The sequence below is a fragment of the Ranitomeya imitator genome, chromosome 1 (assembly GCF_032444005.1).
Source record: "Ranitomeya imitator isolate aRanImi1 chromosome 1, aRanImi1.pri, whole genome shotgun sequence".
NCBI classification, from domain to species: domain Eukaryota; kingdom Metazoa; phylum Chordata; class Amphibia; order Anura; family Dendrobatidae; genus Ranitomeya; species Ranitomeya imitator.
The window spans coordinates 902,750,947-902,766,918 of record NC_091282.1 but is presented as its reverse complement, the minus strand read 5'-3'; the positions used below and the strand labels follow the sequence as shown (position 1 = coordinate 902,766,918).

The window sequence follows — 15,972 nt, the reverse complement described above, 5'->3', positions numbered from 1 at the left end:
CAACTCGTCCCGCAAAAAATAAGCCCTCACATGGCCAAATTGACGGAAAAGTAAAAAAGTTATGGCTCTGGGAAGGAGGAAAGTGAAAAACGAACATGGAAAACGAAAAATCCAAAGGTCATGAGGGGGTTAATATTTGCCCTCAGTCACTGGCTTTACTACTCTGGCGGAAAAAATTGCGCGGGAGCCCACGCCAATTTTTTCCGCGATTTAACCCTTAAATTTAATAGCTAGAGCGCCGAAATTTTGCACATACACACTACTAACATTAGTAGTGTGTAATATGCAAAAAAAAAGGGGGATATGACATGGTTTACTGTATGTAAACCATGTCTCATATCATGTCGGGTTAAGGCAGGAGAAATGAAAAGTCGGCAATTGAATTACTGGCTTTTCTGATATATCGCGCTGAAGCAAATATAAAACAAGAAAATTTCCCATTGACTTTGCATTGGGTTTCGTGTTTCGGCCGATCCCCGACCCCGACTTTTCAATAAGATCGGCCGATTTCACTCGACCCGACTTTTGAGAAAGTCGGGTTTCGTGAAACCCGACTCGATCTCAATAAGTGAAAAGTCGCTCAACCCTACTCGCCATGTAGCGTGTGATAGGCTCCACGGCTCTCCCGGAGTTCAATCATGGGGTGTCTCCAAAAACACCTACCCCATGTCCTTCTCTGTCGTTCTCTATTTGTTTGTTGCTCCCAAGTAAAAGCACAGGCAAGAAACAGCTTGATGCTTAAATCCAGGTTGAAATAAAAGTTCTCCATGCGAAGATCCATCATGACACAGGATACAGTAGCAAACTGTTAAGATTTCAGCAGTCCTAGGGTCTATATACAGATATCTCATAATACACGCCCATGGTAGTCCCATTGGCGGTGTCTGTTTATCTAGATTTTTCTCCTGTTAAATTTTCCACCATGCGCACAAAAAACGCAAACGCATGCAAAACGCATGAAAAAGCGTGTAAACGCCGCGTTTTTTTAACCGCATGCATTACCTTATGGTTCAAAAAAAAGCTGCATTTGTACGCGTTTGGATGCGGGTTTTCATGCGTTTGAGGTTGCGGATTAACGCTGCGGATTGTAATGCAAATGTGAACTAGCCTAAGAAGGTCTATGTTACAGTACGTATCCTTGACCAGTCAGTGAAGGATCAGTCCCTATTTGTAGCTTTCCAGGGTAGCAGTAAGGGATATTTGGTGCCCAAAAGTACTATTGCCAGATGGATTAGGGAGGCCATTAGCTTATCCTATGCTGCACGTGGCGCCCCGATTCCTGAAGGTATCAAGGCTCACTCCACCAGAGCTGTGGCTACTTCCTGGGCAGAGAAAGCAGAGGTATTGATTGATCAGATATGCAAGGCCTCTACCTGGTCCACACCATCTATATTCTTTAAACACTACAGACGGAATCTATCCTCCTCGACATACCTTACCTTTGGTAGAAGAGTAGAAGGGTACTGCAAGCGGTGGTCCCTCCCGAAGGTGTTCCTTTCTCCAAAAATCTCTCAGGTGTGCTGTCATGGAGGAAGGGAAAACACCAAGGTTACTTACTGGTAGCCGATTTTTCCGGAGCTTATGACAGCACCTGTATATTCCCCCCCTTTTTTCACCCTTGTGTGCACTTTAGCTGGGTGTTTTTTTATTTTATTAATATGATGTGGTGGTAGTTTGCCATGTGAACTAACCAGGGGGGCCTCTCATGCTCGGAAAACTAACTAAAGCGAGGGAGAGATACCGCCCTTCTATTTTTAGTAGGTTTCCTGTCCTGGCTGGGCGGATCCCTCTCTCAGGTGTGCTGTCATGGGCTCCGGAAAAAACGGCTACCGGTACGTAACCTTTGGTGTTTCTTGTGTGACGCCCAAGAGACCGGGATACCCAGCACCGGACCAATGGGGTCTGTCTCTTGAGGGGGGTGTCACGGGTGGCTTGACCCGGTGCTGTGGCCTCAGGCAATGCACAGTGTAAAGGGTATCGTGAGGGAACAGGCACTTATTTGATCAGCAGCAGGTTCTCCCAGCGGTGATGATCCCAATCCTGGATAAATGGCTATTGTCCAAATGAAAGACTGAGGCACTGAAACGTTTAACCAGTTTACTTTAACAAAAAAGGATTTACAACAAGTCCTGTCACCGGAGTCTGTATGGGAACTCTGAGTTACTTTGACCCTGCCGGGGTCTTCGCCTCTTATTGTACGCAATATCTGTGTGGCCCTGCTGCTGTATGTGAACTGGCTGCCGGCCCAATCTGTCCCCTCCGGGTCCTAGTTCGACGGGCAACCCGAGTCCTTTTATCGGCTTACCCCCTCCAGGAGTACCGCTGAACTCTGTGTCTGTTGCTGCGTCCGACCCTAGTGAAGCTGATATCACCTCACGTTTTTCCGGTTGCTGTATTATATGTAATGAATACAGCCACGGATCCGGTATCCGTCTTTGCGCCTGTTCTGGGTAGTGATTAATGCTACCCGGTTCTCACAATGTCCTTTTTCTCTATCCCTCTTCTCCTCAGGCCGGTGATTTAGGCCTGGTAACAGTCACAGGGCTGTTAGAGATTCAACTGTATGACCTCTCACTTTCAGCTCCTTAGCCCAACTGCCAGTTCTTCTCTCAGACCAGAATGGATCAAGGGGAGTCTCTGGAGCTCCCCCTTCTGGCCGGAGGTGGTAGTGCAGTCTTGCTATTTTAGTATTTGCATTTACTGTCAGTAACTATTTTTGTGGCAAATACCCCTAGGGGTGCCACATTCCCCCTTAGTTAAGAACAGTACTCCGGGACTGTGGGACAATAACATTTTGAAATAACAATTAATATGTACAGAGTCTTAAAAATGAAAAGTTACAAAAACCACTCGAGGAAACAAAAATATAGTTCTGTACAAAGTCACTTCAAATAGCGTCCATTAATACAGTTCTATCCTTGAAGGTATTAGGAAAGGCACTGTACTTAGTGTCCAGGAATTTAGTTCCATTTTTCCAACAGAGTTATCAATATAAAGTCTAAAGAAAGTTCAAAAAGAGCGAGGAGCAAAGTTCAAAAAGCAGTCTTCCCGGAGCTTTGATTTAGTGCCTCCGGGCTGATAAAAAGTTCAAGAATATGCAAGAAGTTCATACAGACAAGTCTCTGTAGGCACTGGGCTTAAACGTTGCAAACTGATAACAATGACTATACTACATTTTCTGTTTAACTATATACGGCATAACATATATACAATTCACATTATGAGCTTTATAGTTGGTAATCTGCATACCTGGCCGGTAATTGACCCTGGGTACTACGCTGTGATCTACGTAATAGCGGTGTCTCTTCATGTGGTGTACTACTGTCTACTGCGGATGTAGTATCTGCCCGCTCTGCTAAAGATAATTCCACGACTATGGAGTTGGCAAGTCCACCGTGAATGGGATTACTCTGACCAGGAATCTGTTCTTCCTGGCCTGGAACCTCCTGTAGTACGGGGTCAGCCTCTTCCTGTCTTGGGACTTCTGGTATTGGGTTTGGTGTTGGGTAAAAGGCCACCATGGGAACCACTACTGCACCATGGTATGTTAGTAGGGTTTTGGGAAAGTCTCCTATACAGGTGTGATACACTTCCTCTTCTTTTTCCTTTACTGGTTGAACCTGTATGGGTTGAATAACTTCTGGTTCTGGCTGGACAACGTCTGGCTCTTTCAATGCTTCCGGACATAATTTAAGATTGTCTCTTGACACTAGTACAGATGTTAAGCCTCCGTTTTTGCTAATGAGACACATTTTAGGATTATCCACTCTTGTTGGTAAAACTGTGTAGGGTACGGCTTCCCACTGATTGTCCAGTTTATTGGTTCGACGATTTCTCTTGAGCACTTGGTCACCTGGTCTTAATGGGGTCGCTAGAGCATTCTGGTTGAAAGTTCGCTCTTGTCTTTCTCTAGTTTGCTGAAGGCTTCTTTCCACACTCTCTTGCACTTGGCGATACTGCTTTTGCCGTATGATATCCCAATTGGAGTCTTGGACTTCTGCGTCTGGTTTCAGAATTCCCATTTCTAGATCGATTGGTAATTGGCCGGGTCTTGCACGCATAAGGTAAGCTGGGGTGCAATTGGTGGAACTCACCGGGACATGATTATACAGATCCACCAAGTCAGGCAATTTCTCTGGCCATTGATTCCTTTCTGCCTCAGGTAAAGTCTTTAGTAGTTCTATTACAATATGGTTCATCTTCTCGCATAAGCCGTTTGTTTGTGGATGATAGGCCGTCGTCCGGATCTTTTTGCAACCATACATATTACAGAATTCTCTGAAGATCTCTGATTCAAAGGCTGTACCTTGGTCGGTGAGAACCTGTTCCGGATATCCATGGGGTCTACAAAAGTACGTTTGGAACGCTTTGGCTGCTGTTTTTGCTGTCAGATCTTTTACGGGTACTACTACCAAGAAGCGTGAATAATGGTCCACGATGGTCAAGGCATAGACATAGCCAGACCGGCTTGGTGTCAACTTCACGTGGTCCAAGGCTACAAGTTCAAGTGGTTGTTTGGTGATTATGGGCTGCAGTGGTGCTCTTTGGTTCTTTTGATCGTTTCTTCTGAGGTTGCACGGGCCACAATTTCTGCACCACTGTTCGATTGATTTTCTCATCCCGACCCAATAAAATCTTTCTCTTAGAAGTACTTCTAACTTTTTCCAACCGAAGTGACCAGCACCATTATGGTAAGCTTCGAGGACCATCTTGACATCTTGTTTAGGCACGATAATCTGCCAAACCAATTCATGTGTTTTCGGATTGGTGTACCTTCTACAGAGCTTCCCTTGATACAGGAACATTTTGCCTCTCTCTTTCCAGAGTTGATGCGTCTCTTCTGGGGCATCCTCATCGGGATATGCACTTTGCTCAGTCAACAGTTCCTTCACCAACTTCACAGCCGGATTGCTGTCTTGGGTGTCAGCCCATCTATGGTGTGCTAACGGATTTAAATTCACCTCTTGTTGTTTCTGATAGGTACTTGACTGATGATGTTTTGCCTTGGGATGATGGAAGGCTGGTAGTTCAATTTCTTCAAGCTCCCCCATTTCTTCTTCTACATCTCTCAAGTGTGGCATCCGGGATAGGGCATCGGCATTTCCATTCTTGCGACCTGCTCGATACTTGATCTTGAAGTTGTAATTAGATAACCGGGCTATCCATCGCTGTTCTAACGCACCTAATTTGGCTGTGTCCAGGTGGGTCAACGGATTGTTGTCAGTATAGACAATAAATTCTGCAGCGGCCAGATAGTGTTTGAAACGTTCAGTCACAGCCCAAACTACTGCCAGTAGTTCCAATTTGAAGGAGCTGTAATTTTCTGAATTTCTTTCAGTAGGCCGGAGCTTTCTACTTGCAAAGGCGATGACTTTCTCCCGACCTTCTTGCTTTTGTGACAGCACCGCTCCTAGTCCCACATTACTGGCATCGGTGTAGAGGATGAAAGGTTGATGGTAATCTGGGTATGCCAGAACCTCTTCTCCGGTTAGTGCCTTCTTTAGTTGTTCAAAGGAGTCTTCCCTTTCGTCGTTCCACTGAAAAGGAGGGTTTCGGTTTGAAGGTTTCTTCGTCTGCCCTACCAAGGTGTCTTGCAAGGGTGCTGCCAACTTGGTAAATCCTTTTATAAATCTGCGATAGTAACCCACCAATCCCAGGAATTGTCTCACTTCTTTTGCGCTGGTAGGTCTTGGCCAATCCCTTATGGCGCTTATTTTCTCGGGATCTGATGCTACTCCCTCCGAACTCACGATGTGTCCCAGGTACTGTACCTTTGGCTTGAGAAGGTGACATTTGGATGGCTTGACTTTCATGCCATACCTGGATAAGGCTTCGAACACTTCTGCCAGGTCTATTAAGTGTTGTTCGTAAGTCTTTGAGTAGACGATCACATCATCTAGGTACAGGAGGACGGTCTCGAAGTTCTTGTGTCCGAGGCAGCATTCCATCAGCCGCTGGAAGGTACCGGATGCGTTGCAGAGTCCGAACGGCATGCGATTAAATTCACATAGACCCATTGGTGTGGTGAATGCCGTCTTTTCCTTATCTCGCTCAGCCACAGGGACTTGCCAATACCCGCTTGTTAAGTCTAAGGTGGAAAAATAATTAGCAGATTTCAAAGCAGTTAAGGACTCTTCTATCCTAGGCAAGGGGTAGGCGTCTTTATGGGTGATGTTATTAATCTTCCGGTAGTCTACGCACATTCTCATGGTTCCGTCCTTTTTTTTGACAATCACTAGAGGGGCCGCCCAGGGGCTACAGCTGTCTCTTATTACCCCGGCCTGTTTCATTTCCCTCAGCATATCTTTTGCACATTGATAGTGAGCGGGCGGTATGGGTCTATATCTTTCTTTTATTGGGGGATGGTCACTGGTGGGGATTGTGTGTTCTACCCCTTCTATCCGTCCGAAGTCCAATGGGTGTTTACTGAAGACTTGTTCATATTCCGTCACTAGCCTATACACCCCTTGTTTTTGATGGGTAGGTGTTGAATTTATGCCCACGTGTAGCTGTTGGCACCAATCCTCCAATTCTCCATCTGAGCCATTGCCTTCCACCTGACAGGTTGGTTCTAAGGGCTCAATGGTTGTGATGGCATTGTTGTCAACAGTATATAGCTTTGCCATTGTAGCATACCTTGGCAAAGTGACCTCTTCCTCTCCACAGTTCAAAAGTCGTACCGGCACTCGTCCCCGGTGTACCTCGACTATCCCTCGTGCTGTGAGTATAGTGGGCCTGCTGTCGGTGTACACTGGTTCTATTAAGGCTTGATAATCTCGTCCCTTAGTACCAATGGCTGCTCTACACCATACCAGCATTTCTGTTTTTGGTGGGATTACAATAGATGTTGGATCACTTACCCTCACACTGCCGATTTCTCCACCTGCAACTTCTACCTGTTGCCTTAACATCAATACTTTTATTTCCCTCCGGAGAACTCTCTGCTGGCAGGATTGGGCAGTTTCAGCAATTTGCTGTAAGACAGAAATGACTTCGGAAAAGCAGTTCTCTAACACATTCATTCCTATCAATACAGTTGGTTCACAGTTCCGCCGGTCAACATCAACAACAATTATACCCTGTTTCTTCAATTCTACTTTACCAATCTTTATGGTCATCTCCCTGAATCCTAGTTTCGGTACCAACTTACCATTACTGGCCCATATATCTAGTTCAACATCAGAGGGCCCTTTATCAATATCTGCATCAGCCCAGTACCTCTTATAAAGGATATACGGTATAGATGAAATCTGGGAACCTGTGTCCAGCAAAGCATTGAGGGGCATTCCGTCCAGCACGATAGGGATAATGGGTCGTCCTCCGATGTACCTGTCGTGCCAGGGTGTTGGGCCTTGAAAGTTCATTCCTGCGAAGCGGCCCGCATTCCCAGGGGATTCCCGTTTAAATCACAATCTCGTGCAAAGTGGCCTGGCTGCTGGCAACGGCGGCAAATGGGCTGTCCATCCGGTTGGTAGCGGTCGCGGGGTCGTCCTCTCCATGTCGGGTATCTCCGGGGTCTCATCCATGGAACACCTTCTCTACGGTTTGACAACTCCATCTTGGGTCCTCTCATCTCCTGCATGGTTTTAGCCATTGAAGCAACAACATCAACTAAAGAGTCAAGCTTTTGTTGAAGAGCCTCATTAGTACTGGGCCCCAGGGGCTTAGCAATGGCCCCGGACATAGCTGATGTCACTGGTACTCCATGTTGTTGAGGAGCCTCTGCCATGAGTTGCGCAGGATCCTGATCCCGAGGTGCCTCTGCCAGCTGGAGACGTATAACGCTCTCCTTTAATTGGGCAAATGTCAATTCAGGGTTCTTAAAAACAAGCATGCTCACATGCCCCCGGTGAGAAGGGGTGTAGAGTCCCTCAATAAATTGATCTCTTAGCAGTTTATCCGCTCCGGTGTTAAAAATGGGTTCAGCCAGTGTAAGTGATTTAAGGGCTTCCTGCAGGTTTAAGGCAAAGTCTCTCACGCCCTCATTAACTTTTTGTTTGCAATTAAAGAATCGTACTTTAGCTTTGCTGCTGGCAGTGGTTTCAAATGTAGCTTTTAATCCAGCAAATATGCGTTCAACAGTGCCTTTTAGATCAGCTGCCCATGCTGTGACTTCTCGCTTAGCATGGCCACTTAACTGCATCATCAGGAGACTAACACGCTGAACTTCACCCACAGGGAACATGTCAAAATGGGCCAGCATCTTTTCTCTGAAATCGTCAAGGGTATTAGGCTCACCTTCATACATTGGAAGCCATGGGCCACCCGGGGTATATGGCATCAGCACCGGCATAATGGGCGCCACTCCTTGCACCGCTGCGCTACCAGACTCTCTATCGACACTGTCTTTCAGCTGCATTAGCGTCGCCGGGTGCTGCGGCGTCTCCGTGCTGCGACATACTGTGCCCCCTTAGTTAATCCGGACCCTTCCGGTCCTCCGCTTCCATCGGGATAGTGTAGATTCGTTCCGCTGTGCAGCAGGATCGATTTTCCCCTTGCTCTGATGTCAGAGCGCTCAGCTTGGTGCCGCCCACAATGACACGCCCCCTGCTGCTCCCACCCACCGCGCTCTGTAATGGCGGATTCTGAAGTTTTTCAGTTAGACTGGGGCTCAGGTGATGGCATAGCTCAATTAACAGTCTCGTGCCTAACGGTTATGAAGTGATTACCTCAGGGGATGGCGGCCATCTTTACTCCATTATAACCAATGGGGAAAAGTCACTTTCAATAGTTTTCAATGGAGAATGGATTTTTCTTTAATAAAGTCAATTTTCAAGATTTTTCATCCAAGTTTTCACAGTTTTGGGCTCCAATCACGGCACACAATACCCGGTATACGGGCTGGCTAGATCCTGTTCGTGACGCCAATTGTGACGCCCAAGAGACCGGGATACCCAGCACCGGACCAATGGGGTCTGTCTCTTGAGGGGGGTGTCACGGGTGGCTTGACCCGGTGCTGTGGCCTCAGGCAATGCACAGTGTAAAGGGTATCGTGAGGGAACAGGCACTTATTTGATCAGCAGCAGGTTCTCCCAGCGGTGATGATCCCAATCCTGGATAAATGGCTATTGTCCAAATGAAAGACTGAGGCACTGAAACGTTTAACCAGTTTACTTTAACAAAAAAGGATTTACAACCAGTCCTGTCACCGGAGTCTGTATGGGAACTCTGAGTTACTTTGACCCTGCCGGGGTCTTCGCCTCTTATTGTACGCAATATCTGTGTGGCCCTGCTGCTGTATGTGAACTGGCTGCCGGCCCAATCTGTCCCCTCCGGGTCCTAGTTCGACGGGCAACCCGAGTCCTTTTATCGGCTTACCCCCTCCAGGAGTACCGCTGAACTCTGTGTCTGTTGCTGCGTCCGACCCTAGTGAAGCTGATATCACCTCACGTTTTTCCGGTTGCTGTATTATATGTAATGAATACAGCCACGGATCCGGTATCCGTCTTTGCGCCTGTTCTGGGTAGTGATTAATGCTACCCGGTTCTCACAATGTCCTTTTTCTCTATCCCTCTTCTCCTCAGGCCGGTGATTTAGGCCTGGTAACAGTCACAGGGCTGTTAGAGATTCAACTGTATGACCTCTCACTTTCAGCTCCTTAGCCCAACTGCCAGTTCTTCTCTCAGACCAGAATGGATCAAGGGGAGTCTCTGGAGCTCCCCCTTCTGGCCGGAGGTGGTAGTGCAGTCTTGCTATTTTAGTATTTGCATTTACTGTCAGTAACTATTTTTGTGGCAAATACCCCTAGGGGTGCCACACTTGCAATTTCACCGCATTTGGTATTTTTTTCCCATTTTCCAGTACATGATATGGTAAAAGCAATGGTGTCAATCAAAAGTACAACTCGTCTCGCAAAGAACAAGCCCTCACATGGCCATATTGAGGGAAAAATAAAAAAGTTATGGCTGTGAGCAAAAAATGGAAACACAAAAAGGAAAATACCCCTGGTCTTTAAGGGGTTAAACTATAATGGTTATGTGGGCTATGTGAAAAATATGAATGGGGCCTAACTGTTAGATTAAGTTTGTAAATGATTAAAATCTGCGGAAATATACAGTAGAGTGCAAAAAAAGAAGTTCAAGTATTCATAATTTATTATCACCATCCTACTGGCAAAGATAGCCCTCGACACATTACTACATTGATATTTTCATCCCTTACCTATTAAGTATGATAACATCTTACCTTGTGTAGAATGTACTATAAGGCATATGCTTATGCTACATTATCTGTTTTGTTTTTTTTCTAGCAAGAACTAGATGAAGAGAGAGCGGTCTCAGCTCAGTGATCTGTTAAGTTGGATGTAGGATCTATGGAAACACTTGATGGTGGGGAGACGGTTACATACAACAAAGCTAATGCCTTTATTACCAGTGTAATAGAACTTGGTAGAAGAGAACACGCAGGACAAACCAGGACTAGCAGTGCCTAGATATGATACCGCAACGGTGTTATTTCAATCAGATGGCCAGGATTTCTTTTTTGCTTGGAATTATTTTAACAATGGTAAGTGTTTTCATGATCATTTACTACTTATTGCAGAGGTGGTCATACAATGATACAACCTGTGCAGCCACACGGGGGCCAAAGTAGTAAGAGAACCCAATTCTAACTCCAAAGCAGATGGAATTGTGCATTATGAGGACTGCAAAGGACCTATACATTGTTCTTGCACAGGGACCCTTTTCTTCCTGTGTCTGCTCCTGAGTCCTGACTTAGGCCGGGGTCATACTTGCCGTATGGAAAATCGGTCTCCCTACTGAGAGTCGCACGAGTGTTCTCCGTATGGTCATCCGTGTGTAATGCGTTTGCAATGTGATGATGCGATTTTCTCGCACCTATGTATCCATATGACATGCATAATATGGCTTTACATTTCTCACTGCTTTTCCCCATTGAATTTAATGGCTCAATGTGCTGAAATGAGGAATATGTGTGAGTATTTCTCACAAGTCAAACTGATGGTCCGTGTGGTGTCCGATTTTTTTTCTCGCACCCACAGACTTGCATTAGCGAGACTCGGGCGATATACGCGTACAATCACGTAGAATATGCCTGAGAAAAAAAAAAGGTGATGGGAGCTGCCTCATAGATTTACAGTGGTCTGAGTGCTATGAGATGTTTTCTCGCATAGCACTCGTCCGTATTCATCGCTAGGGTGACCCCGGCCTTATAGTTATTCTTTCACTCAATTCTCTATTATATTCTGAATCAGTTTTGGGCACTATTGGTGTTTTTTAAAGTTGCAGTTTTCCCCAGTGAAAAAAGTCAGTTAATCCATGGGGAAACAGCCTTGTTTTAGGTGAACCACTAATTATTTCTTTAAAGGTTGTGCACAACCCTGACTCAGTTACTTGTTTTACCATAAATGCTCCTAATTAATCCCACAAGTCTTTTCTGCCAAGTTTCATGTTGTTTTATACTTTTCTGCTTTCTTCCTATGCCCTGGCACCAGCTCAGTTGTCACAGTCATCACTCCCTTATCAGAATATTCTGCTCTTACTACATTTCCCATCATTCCTTGTGCTGGGCTGCAAACTAGCAGTGAGCACAACCCCTGTAACTCCGACTAAGGCTGCCGTCACACTAGCAGTATTTGGTCAGTATTTTACCTCAGTATTTGTAAGCCAAAACCAGGAGTGGGTGATAAATACAGAAGTGGTGCATATGTTTCTATTATACTTTTCCTCCATTTGTCCCACTCCTGGTTTTGGCTTACAAATACTGAGGTAAAATACTGACCAAATACTGCTAGTGTGACGGCAGCCTAAGGCTAAGTGCACACGTTGCAGAATTGCATCGGAAATTTCCGCGGCAACTCCTGATGCGGGTATATCGCATGCGGAATTGGCATGCATATTCCCGTAAACACTAGCGTTTTGCAAGTGTTTTTAGCTTGCAGAATGCTAGTGTTTTCCAAGCGATCTGTAGCATCGCTTGGAAAACTGATTGACAGGTTGGTCACACTTGTCAAACATAGTGTTTGACAAGTGTGACCAACTTTTTACTATTGATGCTGCCTATGCTGCATCAATAGTAAAAAGATAGAACTTTTAAAAATAATAAAAAAAATAAAAAATCATGATATTCTCACCTTCCGGCGTCCCCGGCAGTCTTCCCGCTCCTCGCGATGCTCCGGTCCCAATAATGCCGGAAGGTGAGAATATCATGATTTTTTATATTAATTCTTTTTTTTTTAACAATAATATGGTTCCCAGGGCCTGGGGGAGAGTCTCCTCTCCTCCACCCTGGGTATCAACCGCACATGATCCGCTTACTTGCCGCATGGTGGGCATAGCCACATGCGGAAAGTAAGCAAATCAATGCATTCCTATGTGTGCGGAATCCCTGCGATTCTGCACAAAGAATGAACATGCTGCATTTTTTTCCGGAATGCGATTCCGCCACGGAAAAAAAATGCAACATGTGCACAAAAATTGCAGATTACATTCTGATAATGGAATGCTTCATGTATGCGGGTTTTTTTCATGGTTTTATCGCGTTTTTATATCGAATAACCGCAAAAAAAACCCGAAAAATCCTGAACGTGTGCACACAGCCTAAAACCAGAAAGGAAGGAGGAATTCAGCGAGGAAACTTGTAATTATTTTTAAAACAGCTTTTAATTAAGCCAAATAAAAAGCTCCATTTAAGAACCAGTAGACTATTAGACAGTACAAAAAAGATGGTCACAGACCTATGCGTTTCGACGGAGTGTCTTAACCTCTTCACGAGCTTCACCATACTAGTACTGCTCTGCGGGAGGTGCGTTCATGTCCAGAGCAGTACTAGTATGTGATAGTTGACACCCCATAGCAACGCCCACGATCGGTGCTAGCACAGATCGCGGGCATTTAACCCCTCTGATGCTGCTGTCAGTAGTGACAGAGGCACAGAGAAGCATCGCGCAGGGAGGGAGCTCCCTGCATGCCTTCATCAGAACAACACAATGCGATCGCATTAATCTGATGGTCTCCATGGAGACCTCTGGCACCAAGATGGCCATGGGGTCCTTCCAGGTCCTGCAGGGAAGGTGGCTTGTGAGTGCCTGCTGTTTCACAAGCAGAAACAGTTGCAGTGGGCCCAGACATACATGAAGACTAATTTTCAAACAGTCTTGGTTACTGATGAGTGTTGAGCAACCCTGGATGGTCCAGATGGATGGAGTAGTGGATGGTTGGAAGGTGGTCACCATGTCCCCTCAAGGTTGCGACATCAGCAAGGAGGTGGAGGAGTCATTTTGGGGCCAGAATCATGGGGAAACAGCTGGGAGGGCCCTTTAAGATTCCTGAAGGTGTGAAAATGACCTCTGCAAAGTATATAGAGTTTCTGACAACTTTCTTTCATGGTATAAAAAGCAGAAACGTGCCTTCAGGAGCAAAACCATCTTCATGCATGACAATGCACCATCTCATGCTGCAAAGAATACCTCTGAGTCATTGGCTGCCGGGAGAAAAATAATTGTTCTCAGCTGCACATGGCCACGGTGCAGATATGCTGCAGGCCTGGTAACATGATACTCTATCTGGACAGATTGATCTACTAGTGATCTTTCTGTGCCCATTCTTCTTCTTCTTAAAGAGGCCAGGAAACAAGCAGTTATTTCCGAGCTGCTATTGCACAGGCACGGGGGCAGCGCCATCTTGGAGGAGGAATTTTTTTCTTCCTCTGCAGTAAGATGGCGCTGCTGGCGCATGCCCAGCAGCAGCTATCAGATCACAGCAGCAAGACACAGACATCAGCTACTGCGCAGGTGTGGCAGGCGCCATTTTCACATTTAATTTTTTTTTCCTCTAGCTGAATAACCTGAAAAAAAGTATTATTGGCACACAAAAAATGCAATTTTGCTGCAAAGCAGGTGCCATGGCTGTCACCTGCCTGCAGAAGTGTTTTTTTCTTCACTATGTGCATATATTCATTATGCAAACTAGGTGGTAGATCAGTGAGGGATCAGTGATCTCTCAGCAGTCTGCATTATGAATATACACTGCTCAAAAAAATAAAGGGAACAGTAAACTCCCAAATCCTAGATATCACGGAATTAAATATTTCAGTTGTAAATCTTTATGCATTACATAGTGAAATGTGTTGAGAACAATAAAAGTTAAAAATGATCAACGTAAATCACAACTAATATCCCATGGAGGTCTGGAGTTGGAATGATGCTCAAAATCAAAGTGGAAAATGAAGTTAGAGGCTTATCCAAGTTTTGTGGAAATGCCTCAAGACAAGGAATGATGCTCACTAGTGTGTGTGGCCTCCACGTGCCTGTATGACCTCTCTACAATGCCTGGGCATGCTCCTGGACAGTCTATGGTGCAACATGACATTGGTGGATGGTGCAAGACATAATGTCCCAGATGTGTTTAATCGGATTCAGGACTGGGAAACTGGCTGGCCAGTCCATAGCTTCAATGCCTTCATCTTGCAGGAACTGCTGACACACTCCAGCCACATTAGGTCTGGAATTGTGCTACATTAGGAGGAACCCAGAGCCAACCGCACCAGCATATGGTCTCACAAGGGGTCTGAGGATCTCATCTCGATACCTAATGGCAGTCAGGCTACCTCTGGCGAGCACATGGAGGGCTGTGCGGCCCTCCAAAGAAATGCCACCCCACACCATTACTGACCCACTGCCAAACCGGTCATGCTGAAGAATGTTGCAGGCAGCAGATCGCTCTCCATGGCGTCTCCAGACTCTGTCACGTCTGTCACATGTGCTCAGTGTGAATCTGATTTCATCTGTGAAGAGCACTGGGCACCAGTGCCGAATTTGCCAATCCTGGTGTTCTGTGGCAAATACCAGCATCCTGCACAGTGTTGGGCAGTGAGCACAACTCACATTTGTGGACATTGGGCACTCAGACCATCCTTATTGTGTTGGTTTCTAACCAATGGTGCAGACACATGTACATTTGTGGCCTGCTGGAGGTCATTTTGCAGGGCTCTGGCAGTGCTCCTCCTCTTCCTCCTTGCACAAAGGCTGAGGTAGTGGTCCTGCTGCTGGGTTGTTACCCTCCTACGGCCCCCGCCACGTCTCCTGGTGTACTGGCTTGTCTCCTGGTAGCACCTCCAGCCTCTGGAGACTACGCTGACAGACACAGCAAACCTTCTTTCCACAGCCCGCATTGATGTGCTATCTTGGATGAGCTGTACTACCTGAGCCACTTGTGTGGGTTGTAGAGTCCGTCTCATGCTACCACCAGTGTGAAAGCACAACCAACATTCAAAAGTAACCAAAACATCAGCCAGAAAGTATTGTTACTGAGATGTGATCTGTGGTCCGCACCTGCAGAACCACTCCTTTATTGAGTGTGTCTTGATAATTGCCAATAATTTCCATCTGTTGTCTATTCCATTTGCACAACAGTATGTGAAATTGATTGTCAAACAGTGTTGCTTCCTAAGTGGACAGTTTGATTTCACAGAAGTTTGATTTGCTTGGAGTTATATTCTGTTGTTAAGTGTTCCCTTTATTTTTTTGAGCAGTGTATAATCAGAGCACTACATACACCAACCCCGCCTTAGGGCACGAGAATCTCGTTAACACAAAACTGAAAATACAGATTAAAGAACAACCACAAGGTGGATTTCATCAATCAAGGTATCATTTTAAACAGTATAATGGCGCCGACCAGACACTGTGTGTAAGTGACTATGCACAATCCTGCAGACAAATTCCTTTTAACATGCTGAGCTGAAGTTTTTATTAATACCAATTTGGGGAACATGTGGCATTTTGATCAATTTTTACTTTTTTTTTAGTGAGGTGAGAGGACCAAGAAACCACAACTCCGAAGTTTTGATTTTTTTTCTATTTATGACACAATTGTATAAGTTAATTCTATATTTTGATAAACTTGACTTTTACAAAATCAGCGATACCAAACATGTTTTATTTTCCTTTATTTTTAAAGGGGGAAAAGAAAAGTGATGCGAAATTTTAGATTTTTAAAAAAATGTTTATCT

The 15,972-nt window shown here is 45.4% G+C and overlaps 1 protein-coding gene across 1 annotated transcript in view; it reads left to right on the top strand.

The window, feature by feature from the left end:
- The first annotated feature begins 10,254 nt into the window (after positions 1–10,254).
- The window catches only part of LOC138658203 (uncharacterized), a 74,595-nt gene continuing 68,877 nt past the window's right edge, over positions 10,255–15,972 (top strand). The window contains exon 1 of the mRNA XM_069745715.1: positions 10,255–10,506. Within this exon, the coding sequence (XP_069601816.1) occupies positions 10,435–10,506 (72 nt within the window). The 5' untranslated portion in view covers positions 10,255–10,434. The remainder of the gene's footprint in view (positions 10,507–15,972) is intronic.